The sequence below is a fragment of the Nyctereutes procyonoides genome, unplaced genomic scaffold, assembly GCF_905146905.1.
Source record: "Nyctereutes procyonoides isolate TBG_1078 unplaced genomic scaffold, NYPRO_anot_genome, whole genome shotgun sequence".
In the NCBI taxonomy this organism is placed as follows: Eukaryota; Metazoa; Chordata; class Mammalia; order Carnivora; family Canidae; genus Nyctereutes; species Nyctereutes procyonoides.
The window spans coordinates 18481593-18495790 of NW_026575141.1; the positions used below are offsets into that span (position 1 = coordinate 18481593).

At 37.9% G+C, this 14198-nt stretch overlaps 1 protein-coding gene across 1 annotated transcript; it reads right to left on the reverse strand.

The window, feature by feature from the left end:
- Positions 1-333: 333 nt before the first annotated feature.
- Positions 334-13896, reverse strand: PDK4 (pyruvate dehydrogenase kinase 4). Its single transcript, XM_055307539.1, has 11 exons — positions 13521-13896; positions 12388-12529; positions 10718-10789; positions 9771-9955; positions 9519-9605; positions 8992-9069; positions 6824-6900; positions 4914-5012; positions 4404-4514; positions 3980-4093; positions 334-2558 (listed from the first exon to the last, which is right to left on the reverse strand). Exons 1-11 carry the CDS (start codon positions 13648-13650, stop codon positions 2415-2417), a joined length of 1239 nt encoding a protein of 412 aa, XP_055163514.1. The 5' UTR covers positions 13651-13896; the 3' UTR covers positions 334-2414.
- Positions 13897-14198: the final 302 nt, after the last annotated feature.

Here is a 14198-nt window from a genome sequence, read left to right on the forward strand (position 1 = left end):
TTTACCCAAAAAAATGTACAGAATGTATACATTGCAAAAATGATTACTGAATATATTCAATATATTCATGTAGATTAAGACACTATGTGTCTTATGTACTATGTGATGTGCTATTGAAGCATACACAGGAAAGCAAAGGAGAACTGGAAATTTCTGCTATAAAGTACTTATCTTTTGTTTAAAAATCAAAATTTTAAGTTGCTTTTAATACTTTTAAAAGGCTATACCCAATATATAGATGAATGAGATTTGTATGTAAAGTGAGGAAAATGTTTACCTCAAATTTTTCTTAGTAATTTGCCATCTATTTGAGGAATGAATTTCAAAAGACTGTTTCCTGTTATAATAAAAATATTTATTATAAAAATGATTACATCTCTGTACATAGAGACAAAAACACAATTTACACATCAATACCTTAAGTGGGTCTGAACATTCAGTATCCATCAGCTAGAATCCTAAAGTTCTTTCATAGATTTCACACAAATACCAATGTAGACTATTTCTGTATTATAGAACTCTATTTATACAGTATAGTTGATGTTACTGTGATATTAACATTTCTTTTTCTCTAGTATTTCAAAGACAGTTCACAGTGTTTGGATTAATTAATCAACTGCTTTAAATCTTTGGTAAATACAAGTATTTACATGCAAAATGTTTAAAATTTCAGTAAAAACTGAAAAGTCAAATAATCTATTGCAAATAATTTTGTGTAATTTATAAATGCATGAGTCAGAGTCCCACCATCAAGAAAAGTCACTACCTAGGACTTCTCATGATAAAGTCTGACATTCACAACAAATCATTTCAGGCCTTTATGGCCACTACAGAAGCACCACAATTCTAGGCCACAGCAAAATTAAACACAAATGTTAAATTCTACATATACAAACATAAAATAAACAGTACTTATTATTTTACAATGCAGAAAATTCTAGGTTTTTTTTTCTATATTCCAATTTACCTACCAATTTGACACAGATGAGATTATCTCATAAAAGACTATTACCTTGCAAAAGTGAGGGAACTATTTAAAGAAGCCATTCTGTTTTTAAAGACATCAATTCATCCTCTTGCCAGTAATTTAGCTATGAAAATATAGATCATTTCTTAAACAATTTGTGGGGGGGGGGAAGCAAGATGCCTGTCTTCTGTTTCTTTCCTCCCTCTTCCTTCCTTCCTTCTTTCTGTTTTTCTCTTCCTTCTGTGAGAGTGATGTGCTAGACCGGCCTGTCAGCCTAAAGATTATATCAAAGTCTCCAAAAGTTCCATATGCATTACAACCTTCATTTATCATCCCTCAGTCTCAATGATTCAAATGAAAGCAACCTGGAATGAAAATCTCTTACTCCCAGGCTGTTTGTTAGAAATATCCCAAGAAGTATTTAAGTTCGAATGTTCTTGAATCACTTGATAATTAGGAATTATTTTTATGGACATGTTAATGCAGGAGTGTAGAGAATATAATTACATGTATCAAAAATATACCTTTTTAAGCCTAGAAAAGGAATGCCATCATTGGATTACCACCATTGCAGGGGAGTGAACAGCCCCTCCTACTGAGTTAGGTTCTGAATGTATAGTTTCTTTCCCTAACATTGGTTTTTCCAATGTACCATTTCATTTATAAACAAAGTAAGGCGAAGAGAGTTTTGCTATCACTTTGGCAATTCTCTCCCTCCAACTACCAACATCCTGAATTCAGTGCATATTTTAAAACTCACCCAAGACTAGGCAGGCACCTGGCAATAAGTGTTCACTTATTATATGAAGTGTAAACAGGAAAGCAGCATAATGAAGATACGGTATTTATCAGAAGAGGCTTTCTTCTGAATTTCCAAAACGTTTTGACTCATTCCTCCTCACTCAAATAACATACAAAGTAAATGTTATTTAGTCACCAGCTTTTCCTCCCTAGAGCACACAGAAATACAAGAAATGTACCTTTACATACATTTCTAATTACAGAGCATAAAGTAAGCCCCAACCCTTTGATGGCAGGGAAATATTGGCATATTGACACTCGATATGCAATAAATACCATTATCTCATGCCATCAATCACAGGACTAAAATATCAGTCTATTGAAACTGCTAGCTTATATCTTTACTTCGTTCCCATTTCTGTCGATAAAGACAGGGCAAACTGAAGCTTTTCCTGCTTCAGGATCTGACAGAAGCGTGTACGTTATGCTAAGTTTAAAGACTAGAGAGCTGGCCATCTGTTAACACCTACATTACACTCTCCTGGGTCCAAGGAATGGGCTTCGTTCCTTCTTGCACCACTGTTCCCACCAAGGAGTCTTTGTTGCTTTTGTTTGTTTTTGAGGAAACGAGTTCACACGCAAACATTCAGGAAGCAGCACTGGCTTAGACCCACTTTGATCCCAAAAGTGTCCTGAGTGTCCATTTTCACAGAGCCACTTTCCCCTTTGCCAGATTCTTTGGTTCCTTGCTTGGGATACACCAGTCATCGGCCTCAATGCTCATTTGATAATGTTTGAAGGCTGATTTGTTAAAGACTGGGAGTTTTTCTACTGACTCTGAAGATAATGCCTGAAAAGAAGAGGGGGAAGAAAAAATCAACCCAAAGAAATTCTTCATGGCATAATTTGTACTTGATGTGATCAAAAATAAATCCAGAAGAAAGTATTCAAACATTCAAATACATCCCTTTAATTGATTCAATAAGAAGAGCACACCATACATAGCTGATGGTATGCTAGACAGTGTATAAAAAAAAATTAAAACCAAATATTATTTCTACCCTCTAGAGGCTGAGATAGTATATATACAACTATAAATTGGGTAACAGAATTTGTCTTCAATGTTTACACAGGTCCCTTGTTTGGATATTGCTGATGTGATAGAACTGAAGAACAAAGCTATTCTTTATTTACAAAAACCTTTGTATCTGTGATATAGAGTTCTAATCTGATGCTATTAATTTATTAAAGGCTGATAATAGAAATCTGTGATGTCTTAATCTTTCCCAGTACTTCGAAGACTTTCTATAAGATGAATACGTTAACTATTTCAGATAGTCCAAGGCCTCTGAGCAAGTAATTCCTTTGCACACAATGAGAGCCTACGAGCTTCACATTTTAGATACTAATGCCTGTAAATACATTTCAGTCAAAACAGCTGCAAAATGATGAAAAATCAGGACAGTGACCTTAACAAATCACACTGAGGCTTTTATCAGAAATAGAAAATACATGTACCAAATTTTAAAGTTTAACTAGGAAATGTCAGATTGTCCCATTGCTAGCTGGTGAGCAGTTAGCTTTTCCTTCCCTGGATTTCTACTAAGGTCAGCTGAAGGTCTGAAGTATCTTGGTATCAGTTGTTTTCTAGGCTGGAACATAATTAGCATCTATTTCCCATGAGTTTAAATAAAATGATGGTACAGCTATTCTCACAGATGCCAAAAGGTGTTGGTTTAAAAAATTCACGTGAGCATCTCCTTATGTGGAAACTAATATGTTTTATGAGAAACAATTTGGCTTCGCTTGAAGCAGGTGTCCTGGCCCCACTTCCAATTGGTAAGTAACCATATTAAATATTATTAAATAGTATGTCTATGCATATCAAACAGAAAATGAAATGACTTTTGGTCATTATTTGCATTAGTTCAGTTTGAGGTATTCACTATGGACCATGGAACTGAGGGCCGGAAAAGAATTGCTTTCAGAATTACTGTTTCAGGGCATCCTGGGTGGCTTGGTTGGTTGGGTGCCTGACTCTTGATTTTGGCTCAGGTCATGATCTCAGGCTTATGAGATCAAGCCCTACATCAGGCTCCATGCTCAGCCAAGAAGAGTTCTCTTTCTCTCTCTCTCCCTGTGCCCCTTCCCCCACTTGCATGGACTCTCTCTCTCTTAAATAAATAAATAAATAAATAAATAAATAAATAAATAAATAAATAAAATCTTAAAAATATAAATATTATTATTTCTACTGGGTTGAAAGGATACCTTTAAGTAGATGACGGCATCTGTTCCATATCCTGACATAGAGTAGAGATTCAGATCTCCTTGAAAGTACTTGGCATAGAGACGAGAAATTGGTAAGCCATAACCAAAACCAGCCTAGAGGGAAAAGATCAATTACTGGCAAAGAAGTGGACATGATCATTGAAATACAAAATGTAAGAAGGAGTTATTATCCTCCCTGCTGCTGATGTTCTTGAACCCAGATAAGTATTTTCTACTTCCAATCAGAGACCTCTCATAGAATTGTTTCACTGTCTTCAGCTTGCTTTCTCATGCTTTCTCATACCCCCCACCCCCCGCCCAATTTAACTAAATTGAGTAACTTGCCTAAATACTTCCTTGTACTCCTTGCTTTACATTTAGAACTAGGTGGCTGGGGTGAACTTGGCCATCTAATTGGTCTTACCAAAGGAGCATTCCGGGAATTATCCATCACAGGCGTTGGTGCCGTGGAGTATGTGTAACTAAAGAGGCGATCAATGATCCTCAGGGGAACACCACCTCCTCTGTCTGAAATCTTAAACAGACAAACCAAAGCCAAGCATTAAAAACAAGGTACATTTGTCTATATTTCCTTTATTTATTTATTTATTTTTTAATATTTTTATTTATTTATGATAGTCACACACACACACACACACACACAGAGAGAGAGAGAGAGAGAGAGGCAGAGACATAGGCAGAGGGAGAAACAGGCTCCACACACTGGAGACCTGGATCCGGGTCTCCAGGATCGTGCCCTGGGCCAAAGGCAGGCGCTAAACCGCTGCGCCACCCAGGGATCCCTATATTTCCTTTATTTAAAAGTCACCTGATGTCCATGACTTTGATCTGTTTCTCAAAGCGGAGAGCTTTATTATTGACACTTTTTTAGTTTTCTCCAGAGAGGCTCAAAAGAAAAACAGAGAATGGTTACCTTAATTGTAAGATCTTCTTTTCCCAAGACAACAATCACTTCAATTGGTGTAAGGGAAGGCCAATTTTCCTGGTGTTCAACTGTTGCCCTCATTGCATTCTAAAGAAATCAAAACCATAAGGAATTCAATGGCAGAAGAATGAGAAACAATAAATAACTGTTTTTTATGTTTAAAATAAAAGCACAGAGGGTAATTCAAAGTTCCTATTTTTTTTTAAGTTAGTAGTAAAACAGCTCTGTAAATAGCCATTTATGAATGTGTCATGCAGGATGTATAATGAAAAATATTCATTTACCATGTAATATAGCTCCTGGGAGTAATGTCTAATGGAAAAACAATTCTGCTAGCTGTCAAGTTCTTATTTGTAAGCTTAATTTAAATGTAGAAATTGGTTTTTATAGTCCATTTCCTGGCTCTCTCTTTTCTGTCTTTCCATTACATTTTACATCCAAGCACCAAAGACTATTACATAACAAATGAACAGTGAATCATTGAACCAATTTATTGGCTTTTATAAAACTTGCCGGGAAAGGTTGTTACTATTTAAAAGGATAGTAAATAATTCTAAATTAAATTTCAATTTGCATTTGATTATCATCTTAACTTTTACCAATGATGGCAAAATAACTCTATGAATTGGACCATTCAATTTAAAAATAAATGAAATCAATGAAAAAGTATCTTTTGTCCTTTAACAGAGAAGAAACTCAAACAAGTTTTCAGACAACTGGGTGCATCTCACACAGATAAAGTTTTGGTTTATTTCACATGTTTTCCTCTCTAACCTCCTTGTGGTACATTATCTGCTTTCTGGTTTCTTTTTTTTTTTTGCTTTCTGGTTTCTATATAATACTAAGTTCTAATCATCAGCTGAAGTAAAAGAAAAAAGATCAGATGTCTATAGTATAATCAATACCTCATTGCATTAACATTAGAATAAGGTAGGAAATAGTAAATTCTGAGAAAAGCTACATCAGAATTGAGGTAAATTTCTCTTTTTTTAGGCTTCCTCCCCCAGGAGTCCAAGAGACTCTTGGAAAGCATCATGAAGTGTCAGAAGGTTTTCTTTTTTTGGTGTAAGTACAGTCTTAGTTTGGTCTTAGAACACAGGACAGATTTGCTTCTTGGTACCTGGCTATCCCAGACTAGTAACATTCACATCCTTTGTGAGCTTGTTAGAAATGCAAATTCTCAGATGTACAGAATCAAAATCTCTAGGCCAGAGCCTACGAGTAAGTGTTTTTAACAAGCCCTCCAGGTGATTCTAATGCATACTGAAGTTTGAGAAGCACTGTCCTACAGTCTTGCTATGGAAAGTGTGGAGTGTGGACCAGCAGCATCACCTATGGGCTTATTATTACAAATTCTAAGCCCCAGGACCCATCCCAGCCGCACTGAATCAGAGTTTGCATTTTAACAAAACCCCAGGTGATTCATATGCACATTCAAGTTGATCTTGGAAGGAACTGACTGACTTCTGAGTGTATTCTAAACTCAGGTTGGAGCCCTGCCACCTGCAGAAACTCTGGACCTGAGCACTGGGATTTGGAGCTGGACCATCCTATGGGGGTGGAGGTAACAAGGCCCCATTCACTGAAGCATTCACCCCCTGACCCTCCTTAACAAATGCATGAATGACTAGTGCTTTGTTGGACACCTGAAGAAATAAGAACAGGTAGCATTAAGACATCGTGAATCATATTGCACATTCTCAAATATGTGTTGATGCTCTAATGAACTGCGTGTGCCCTTTCAAACATTAACTATAGCTTCTTTCTATTAGGAGCACTGAAGTGTGTTTGGGAGAAGACAGTGAGGCTCCCATTCAGCGGGAAATGATAAAGGAAATAAAAATGTAACATGTGAATTAAAAAAAAAAACAAATTGCAATCACTGTGAAGTGTCATACCTTGAATAGTTCAAAGAGCATATGATGAAGGTGAGAAGGTACATATACAATGTGAATTGGCTGGCCTGGAAATTTTCCTAGAAAAAAATTTAGACTCACTTAGAACTGGTAAATATTTCATTAAAGTATTTGATATTTTATCAATATCTATTTGATTAATAGATACTCCTTATTCCTGAGATTAGAATATTCCCCATCTTCCTTTCCTCAGAAATTCTACCCTAGAACCTTTTCTTTTAAACAGTAAACACAACTGGCTTATTTTCAAAATGCTATTAGGGTTGTTGCCTTGTGCTCTATGATTAATTTTTGCATTTCTCTACAAATGTATAAGGTCAGATGAAGTGTGTGACAGGGTACTATAAGTTAGATTACGTGGATTATTTGTTTCTGCTTTCAAAACTTTTATACTGAGGTATTTCAGAGTTAAAATCATACATTTTAAGAAAGAAGAAAAAGTTAACGTGTCCATAGAATAATACTGAAATTAATGTTAGGTATAATTTTCATATTTTGTGGGAAAATAACACATTTAAAATTCTTGATTTTTATCACCCAAACATTAAATCTTAGGGGCTAAATATGCTTACATTTCACTGAGAGGCAAAAGAAAACAGAAACAAAAACCTCATAATATTGTTTGAGAAGAAAAATAAAAGTATTATTGTTTGGTGTCCCAGGCCTTGGCAAAGTTTGAATCAGAAAACAGAAGGCCTGGCCCAATTCCCTCCTTATTTTATCAAACAGTTCAAGCAGTTTATCTACAAGTATTATGCAACAATGCTGTTAATGCTTAGAGTTATTTTTCAACCTTTATTTGTATTCTTATTTTTAATTTAGCAATCAATTACATTTACATATTCCCAATCCACGAGTTAGAGTACTTTTAATCTGAGCAACTTAATTTTAACTGTCCTGCTTTGAGAAGCACTATGGGAGAAGATTTAAAAAGTGCCTTGCGTTCATCATATTATCACTTCAACGTGGGAAGACCCTATCTTTTCAGTTACCCTGGATCTGAAGCCACTGAAGTATGGTCTGCTTCCAAAACAGTGGTCCATACTTACAGAACAATTAAATTTTTTTTTTGTAATTCAAAAATATTTTTATTTTTTATTTTTTTTTTTTTAAAGATTTAATTTATTTATTTATGAGACACACACAGAGAGAGAGAGAGGCACAGACACAGGCAGAGGGAGAAGCAGGCTCCATGCAGGGACCCCCATGTGGGACTCGATTTCAGGTCTCCAGACCACACCCTGGGCTGAAGGCAGTGCTAAACCGCTGAACCACCCGGGCTGCCTAACTTAAAAATATTTTTAAAAGAACATTTAACATGAGATCTACCTTCTTACTAATCTTGCGTAACTGAAATTTTATATCCATTAAATAGCATTTTAAAATAAAATATCGGGGATCCCTGGGTGGCTCAGCAGTTTAGCGCCTATCTTTGGCCCAAGGGCATGATCCTGGAGTCCCGGGATCTAGTCCCACATGGGGCTCCCTACATGGAGCCTGCTTTTCCCTCTGCCTGTGTCTTTGCCTCTCTCTCTCTCTCTCTCTGTCTCTCATGAGTAAATAAATAAAATCTTAAAAAAAATAAAAAATAAAATAAAATAAAATAAATAAAATAACCCATTTACCCCAGCCCCCAGCCTCTGGCCACCACCATGCTACTCTCTACCTCTCTAAGTCTACTTTACATATCTCAGATAAGTAGAATCACACAGTATTTGTCCTGTGACTGCCTTATTGCTTACAGTACAATTTGAAGTGTTTTTGTTTCCAGGTCTCATGAGTAACTTCTCTAGGAGGCTATTTCTGCTACCAAGTGGCTCCTCCTACTTCTGGCCTCCCTGACTCTCATATTCTGCAATAAGCTATCTTTCTTTGATCTAGGACACTGGAACTCATGCTACTCTAAATCTTAAATTGTTTGTTCAAACCTTGCCTCTTTATGAATCATCATTAGCAACTGAATATGCTCAAACTGGAACTCTGCAATGGAGATCAAGAGAACCTTGGCTTCAAAAAAGAAGCATACAAATTCTAGACAAGTTCAGAAGGGAGAAAAGGAATACAGGAGTTGCTTTGTATTTACAAGAAGTAATTATACTGGGAGAACAGTGAATTTTCCATAGATTAAAATATGTTTTTTTATTGCTTACCATTCACTTGTGTGAGCTTTAATTCTGGAGACGTTAAATAATACTGGTCACAAAGCATCTTCGAACACTCAAAGGCATCTGAAATAGAAGGTTTTTTTTCATAATGATGAAATGAGTTTATGCCAAGTAAAGTTTTCATGTGATCATCAGTGTGCGTACTACCCTTAATTTAGAATGTTCATTAGAGTACAGATTCACCTGTATGAAAAAATATCTCTTTAATATTTTATTGAAGAAAAAATTAAGACAGTGTTGATGTTATAGGGGTGGCAATAGGAATATGCACACTTCAAAGATTAAATAGAACACAGAACAATAAGGCCATTACTGTATGGGTTTTTTAATTTTATTAATGAACGTTTAAACCCCTGACTCTCAAAAGCAAAGGATCTTCATGACAGTATTTATAAAAACATAAACTGGAACACTCCGGATATAAATTCATTCACAAAGTCACCTCAACTATAGATATGTCAATCATACAGTGTACATTTTCAATAAGGGAAATGCAGAAATCTAGAAATTACCTTGGACCACGGCTGCCACATCACAGCTTGGATCAATGCTTCCAATGTGAGTTGGGTTGCCTGTCTCTGAGTCACTGAATATAAGAACTGTTGAAGAATAAAAACAAAAGATGTCATAAAAACTAGGATAATAATGATTAAAACTACCATTGAAAAAGAATGTGAGCCCCTGAATAATGAAACATCTGGTTGGGGTATGGCTGATATTCTATACCCATCTCAGTATATCATGACCATGATGAGCTAACTTACTATGCTGGTTCATCAGCATCCGGGTAGAAATACGGTTCATGTAAAATCGATCCAAGAAATACTGAAGATTTTGGTTGGTGACTGGATCAACTGTACAGCCATCTTTATATTCTATGATTCCTTGTGCCATTGTAGGAACTACATTGTGGTGTCTATTTCGAACTTTGATGAGAGTATCTATAAAACTAAGCCAAAACACATTTATAGTTAGAGAAAGTTCAAGTAAGTTTCATTCACTTATATGCCTTAGATTACTTCAAAGAAGGCTGAAGCTTTTTTTAAGTACCCATCTAAAGAATCAAATGATAAAATGTTTGGATGAAGCTTTGTTAAGGTTCTCACTACATATTCTCCAACTACAATAGAGGAGATAGTATTACAAACAGATTTATTTTGCTTCTCACTTAACATAAAAATACCAGCTTTCTAACTGGTGAATTCATTCTAGGAATTCATTAAGCCTACTCTTTAAAAAATAATGATTAAAAAATAATTAATATTAAAGATAAGTCTAGAGTGCCATTGTGGAAAAAAAACATCAAGATTTCTTCTCAGATTTATAAAAAGATTCTTTTTTCCTATTCTTATAGGGAGAAACTATAAGTTACTCTGAAAGAAAATGTTCAATCTCCAATGACAAAATGACATATACTGATACTATGTCATAGTAAATCTACCTGTGAATCTAGTCATCAGACTAAATGTATACTAAAAATAGATTTCCTTAAAAATAAATCTACACTTGTTCATTCTTAGCATCATTTTCAATGTCATCATTCCTCATCACTTTTAAAAAACCAACAAGTCAAAACTTGTCATTTGTAAGGCAGAGGGTATTTGTTATTCAGAGTTGTGGATCCTTTAATTCATGTCTAAAAAAAAAAAATCTTAGAGGAGTATGTCTGGAAATAGTCAAAGTTTTAGACACTCTAATGCATAAAACTTACTCTGATAATGCTTTCTGGTCTTCTGGGCTTTTCTCATGGAATTCCACCAAATCCATCAGGCTCTGGATATACCTGTAAAGTGACATGTGTGCTTTAAATTTAAAATTGAATTGTCAGATACAAGTGACTAAATCATTTCAAATGATTGGAAAAGAGAAAGCATTATGTTTAAAATTACAACTTTCCTCCAGCACATTTTTTAGATCTAAAATCAAACCAAACCAACCAAACAAAAAAACCCAAAGCTATGACTTTGACCCTCAAATTTCTAACTTAAAATTTATTTCTTTAATCATTCCAGATTAAGTCATTCCAGTCAGTAGTTTTTGTTTTATCTAGCAAGTGTTTTCTTTTTTTTTTTATAGCATTTAGAAACAACTTTTTTTTAATATTTTATTTATTCATGACAGAGAAAGAGAGAGAGAGAGAGAGAGAGAGAGGGAGGGAGGGAGGGAGAAGCAGGCTCCATGCAGGGAGCCCGACATGGGACTCGATCCTGGGACTCCAGGATCAGGCCCTGGGCTGAAGGCGGCGCTAAACTGCTGAGCCACCTGGGCTGCCCCTAGAAACAACTTTTTAAGAAAAGCTTCCTAATTTTTCCTACTATATTCATTCATAGGTGAAGAGAATTCGTAAAAGCAGCAAATACTATGGATTATGTGTGTGTAACTGTTTAATAATATATACAGTAATATTTATAATTTGATTATAGACTATATATTTATAACATATATATTTCTTGAATCAATGAACAAAAAGCTGTCTGTCAGTGGATTAGGGTGAGGCTCTGGCGAATATCCGCCTCAGTGCATATCCTAGTCCTGTTCTCTGAAAATTTGTTCCTTTGGGTGATCTACCCTCTCCAAGCCTCAGGATCCTTATTTGTAAAATAAGATGACAATAACTGACAATTATTAAGTTCTGGCTTGTGCTAGGTACTGTTTTAAGTACTTTATAATGGATTAGATCATTTAATTTCACTCACATGAAACTCTTTGAAGCATATACTTTATTTTCCTCAATAGCAGATGCGGGAACTGAGGCATAGCAAATTTAAGATACTTGCTAAGAATTCCACAACTAGGAAGAGGCAGAGGTGGCATTTGAACCCAACGCCTGCTGTTAATTGATTTGTAAGTAACAAAGATTAGACCTTCTAAAGTAGTCCTTCTATTTCTAGAATAGGATTCCATGCGCAATATCAAACTCTGTCTCTTATTACTTAAAATACAATTGTATCATGAAAGTATGTCCTTTTTCAGGGCAAAATGTCTGTTTATAGCTTTATAACTGTCCCTATGATAACTTACCCTAACTTACTAAAAAAAAGTCTTTACATCGGGATCCCTGGGTGGCGCAGCGGTTTGGCGCCTGCCTTTGGCCCAGGGCACGATCCTGGAGACCCAGGATCGAATCCCATATCGGGCTCCCGGTGCATGGAGCCTGCTTCTCCCTCTGCCTGTGTCTCTGCCTCTCTCTCTCTCTGTGACTATCATAAATAAAAAAAAATTTAAAAAAAAAAATTAAAAAAAAAAAAAAGTCTTTACATCTTTCAAAAATATTTACTGTTCGACCACCCATTTCCAATGATGATGTTAATGTATTATAATAATTCATACTCAGATACTGGTCTTAAAAATAGAGACTTTCAGAATGGGTTCACCACTTACCAGCTTTTAACTAACTGCACCGAAGAGGTATTGACTAATCGATCAGGGAGGATATCAATTTCCTTCAGGATATTGGCTAGCCTCACAGGCAATTCTTGTCTCAAAAATGCAAAAGAAGTTCTTTCACATGCATTTTCTGTACCTGTAATAAATAATATTTATTTAGTTTTTGGAAAAAAGTAGATCTGAATCATACACTTGAATAGCATTAGATATCCAATATCGAACACATACACATATCATTAAATTATAGTTTCACCCTCAGTTGGGTTACTCTTTATAGTTAAGAAGTAAGTATCTCCTCCTTCATGGTCTTTTTCTTTACTTTCTTTTTTTTTTTTTTTTAAGGACCAATATGAGAATTATTGTTTCCTTTTTTGGGGGAAGAGGATTCACTTCCATTAAGTCAGAATGTCCCACAGCTGTCAACACCACAATGTCCACCAGACAACATCGTTCAGAGGGTTCCAGATATGAAATTGAAGTAGAAGGATAAGACGGTGGGTAAGAATCGTGATACTTCCACATTAGTGATAAATATCATCACATTTAAATTCTTGAAATTTTCCTTTTAAGACCGCTGCAGGAAGTTTGTAAACATTTCTGGCAGTAATGCAAATATTCGGAAAATCATAGTGGCAAAGAAACAAAACTGTTAACAATGCATATGAATGTACCCTGTCAACAAGTGGAAGGTGGCTAAGCGATAAAAATCTCACTTAATTTGAGGCTGCTTTATAACATTAAGGATCCTCTCCAAAAAAGTATATAATGTTGTGAAGGAGGGGATAAAGGTTTTAATTGATTGTGAAATGGTGACTCAAAGCAAGAAAAGTGTTTTGGCTGGAAGCCTGGACGGAAACAAGAGCTCAAACCATCCAGCATCAGTGGGTCAGCAAGTGGCCCTGCCCTGTAGGTGCAAACTGTGAGAAACAAGGCAGCTAGCTCTCGGCCAGGGTAAGGCGCCCTGGCGTCGAGGGTTCAGGGCTGAGGGTTCTCCTGCAGGTTTCAGACTGCAGGAGAGCAGCGTCCAGTTGTCTCCAGCGGTGAGCCCAGCCCTCCCGCACGCGGGCTCAGAGTTAGGGCGGCTCCCCAGCCCCAGCGGCCCCGCCCGACCCCACTCCCCAGCTCACCGAAGTCCAGGAGCTGCTTCATGGACAGCGGGGACGGGCTGTAGCGCGAGAAAAGCTCGACCTCGCGGGGGACCACGCTGGCCCCGCTCAGCGAGCCGGCGCTGCGCATCACGAAGCGGGCCGCCTTCATCTCGACGCCCCCCGCGACTGGCAGGCGCCGGGGCAGGCGGGACGCACCGAGGCCGAGGAAAGCTGCAGCGGGGCGGCGGGGCGGCGCGGGGGCGGCGCGCGTCTGGGCAGGGGGCGCGGGAGGGCCGGCTCGTGCGCCCGGCCTGGGCTGCGATCCTGGGGCGCTTCCGAGTGGAGGAGCCGGGCAGTGAATCCGAGGAGCTGCGAGGGGCCCGACGCTCAGGTTCGCGTCTGGCCGCGACCCGCCGCCTCCCGGGGTTTTATTGGTTTCCCCGCACGCTCCCCCCGCTCCAAAGGGGCGGAGTCACCGGGACTTGGAGCCGCGTCCAGGACGGCGGCCGCGCCAATCAGCTCAGATAAAGAACTTTGGGCCCCGCCCCCCGGCCGCGGGTCCCGTGGGTGGCGGGACCTGGCGCCGCTGCCCGGGGCTGTGAGGGGTCAGCCGGGGGCGCAGGAAGGTGAAGCGGGCAGGCATCTGGGGTACCGGAGCTCGAGATTAGCCACTTGGGAGCCGGGCCTGGGACGCGTGGGCTGGGGGCCCGCCCAGAC

Bases quoted from the DNA above. Each gene is read 5' to 3' on its own strand.
- PDK4 (XM_055307539.1), bottom strand. From the start codon at position 13,650: ATGAAGGCGGCCCGCTTCGTGATGCGCAGCGCCGGCTCGCTGAGCGGG. The intron at 9,070-9,518 runs GTAATTTCTAGA...CTTCTATTTCAG, and splicing joins TGTGGCAGCCGTGGTCCAAG to ATGCCTTTGAGTGTTCGAAG. The intron at 4,094-4,403 runs GTAAGACCAATT...TTTTCCCTCTAG, and splicing joins ATTCCCGGAATGCTCCTTTG to GCTGGTTTTGGTTATGGCTT.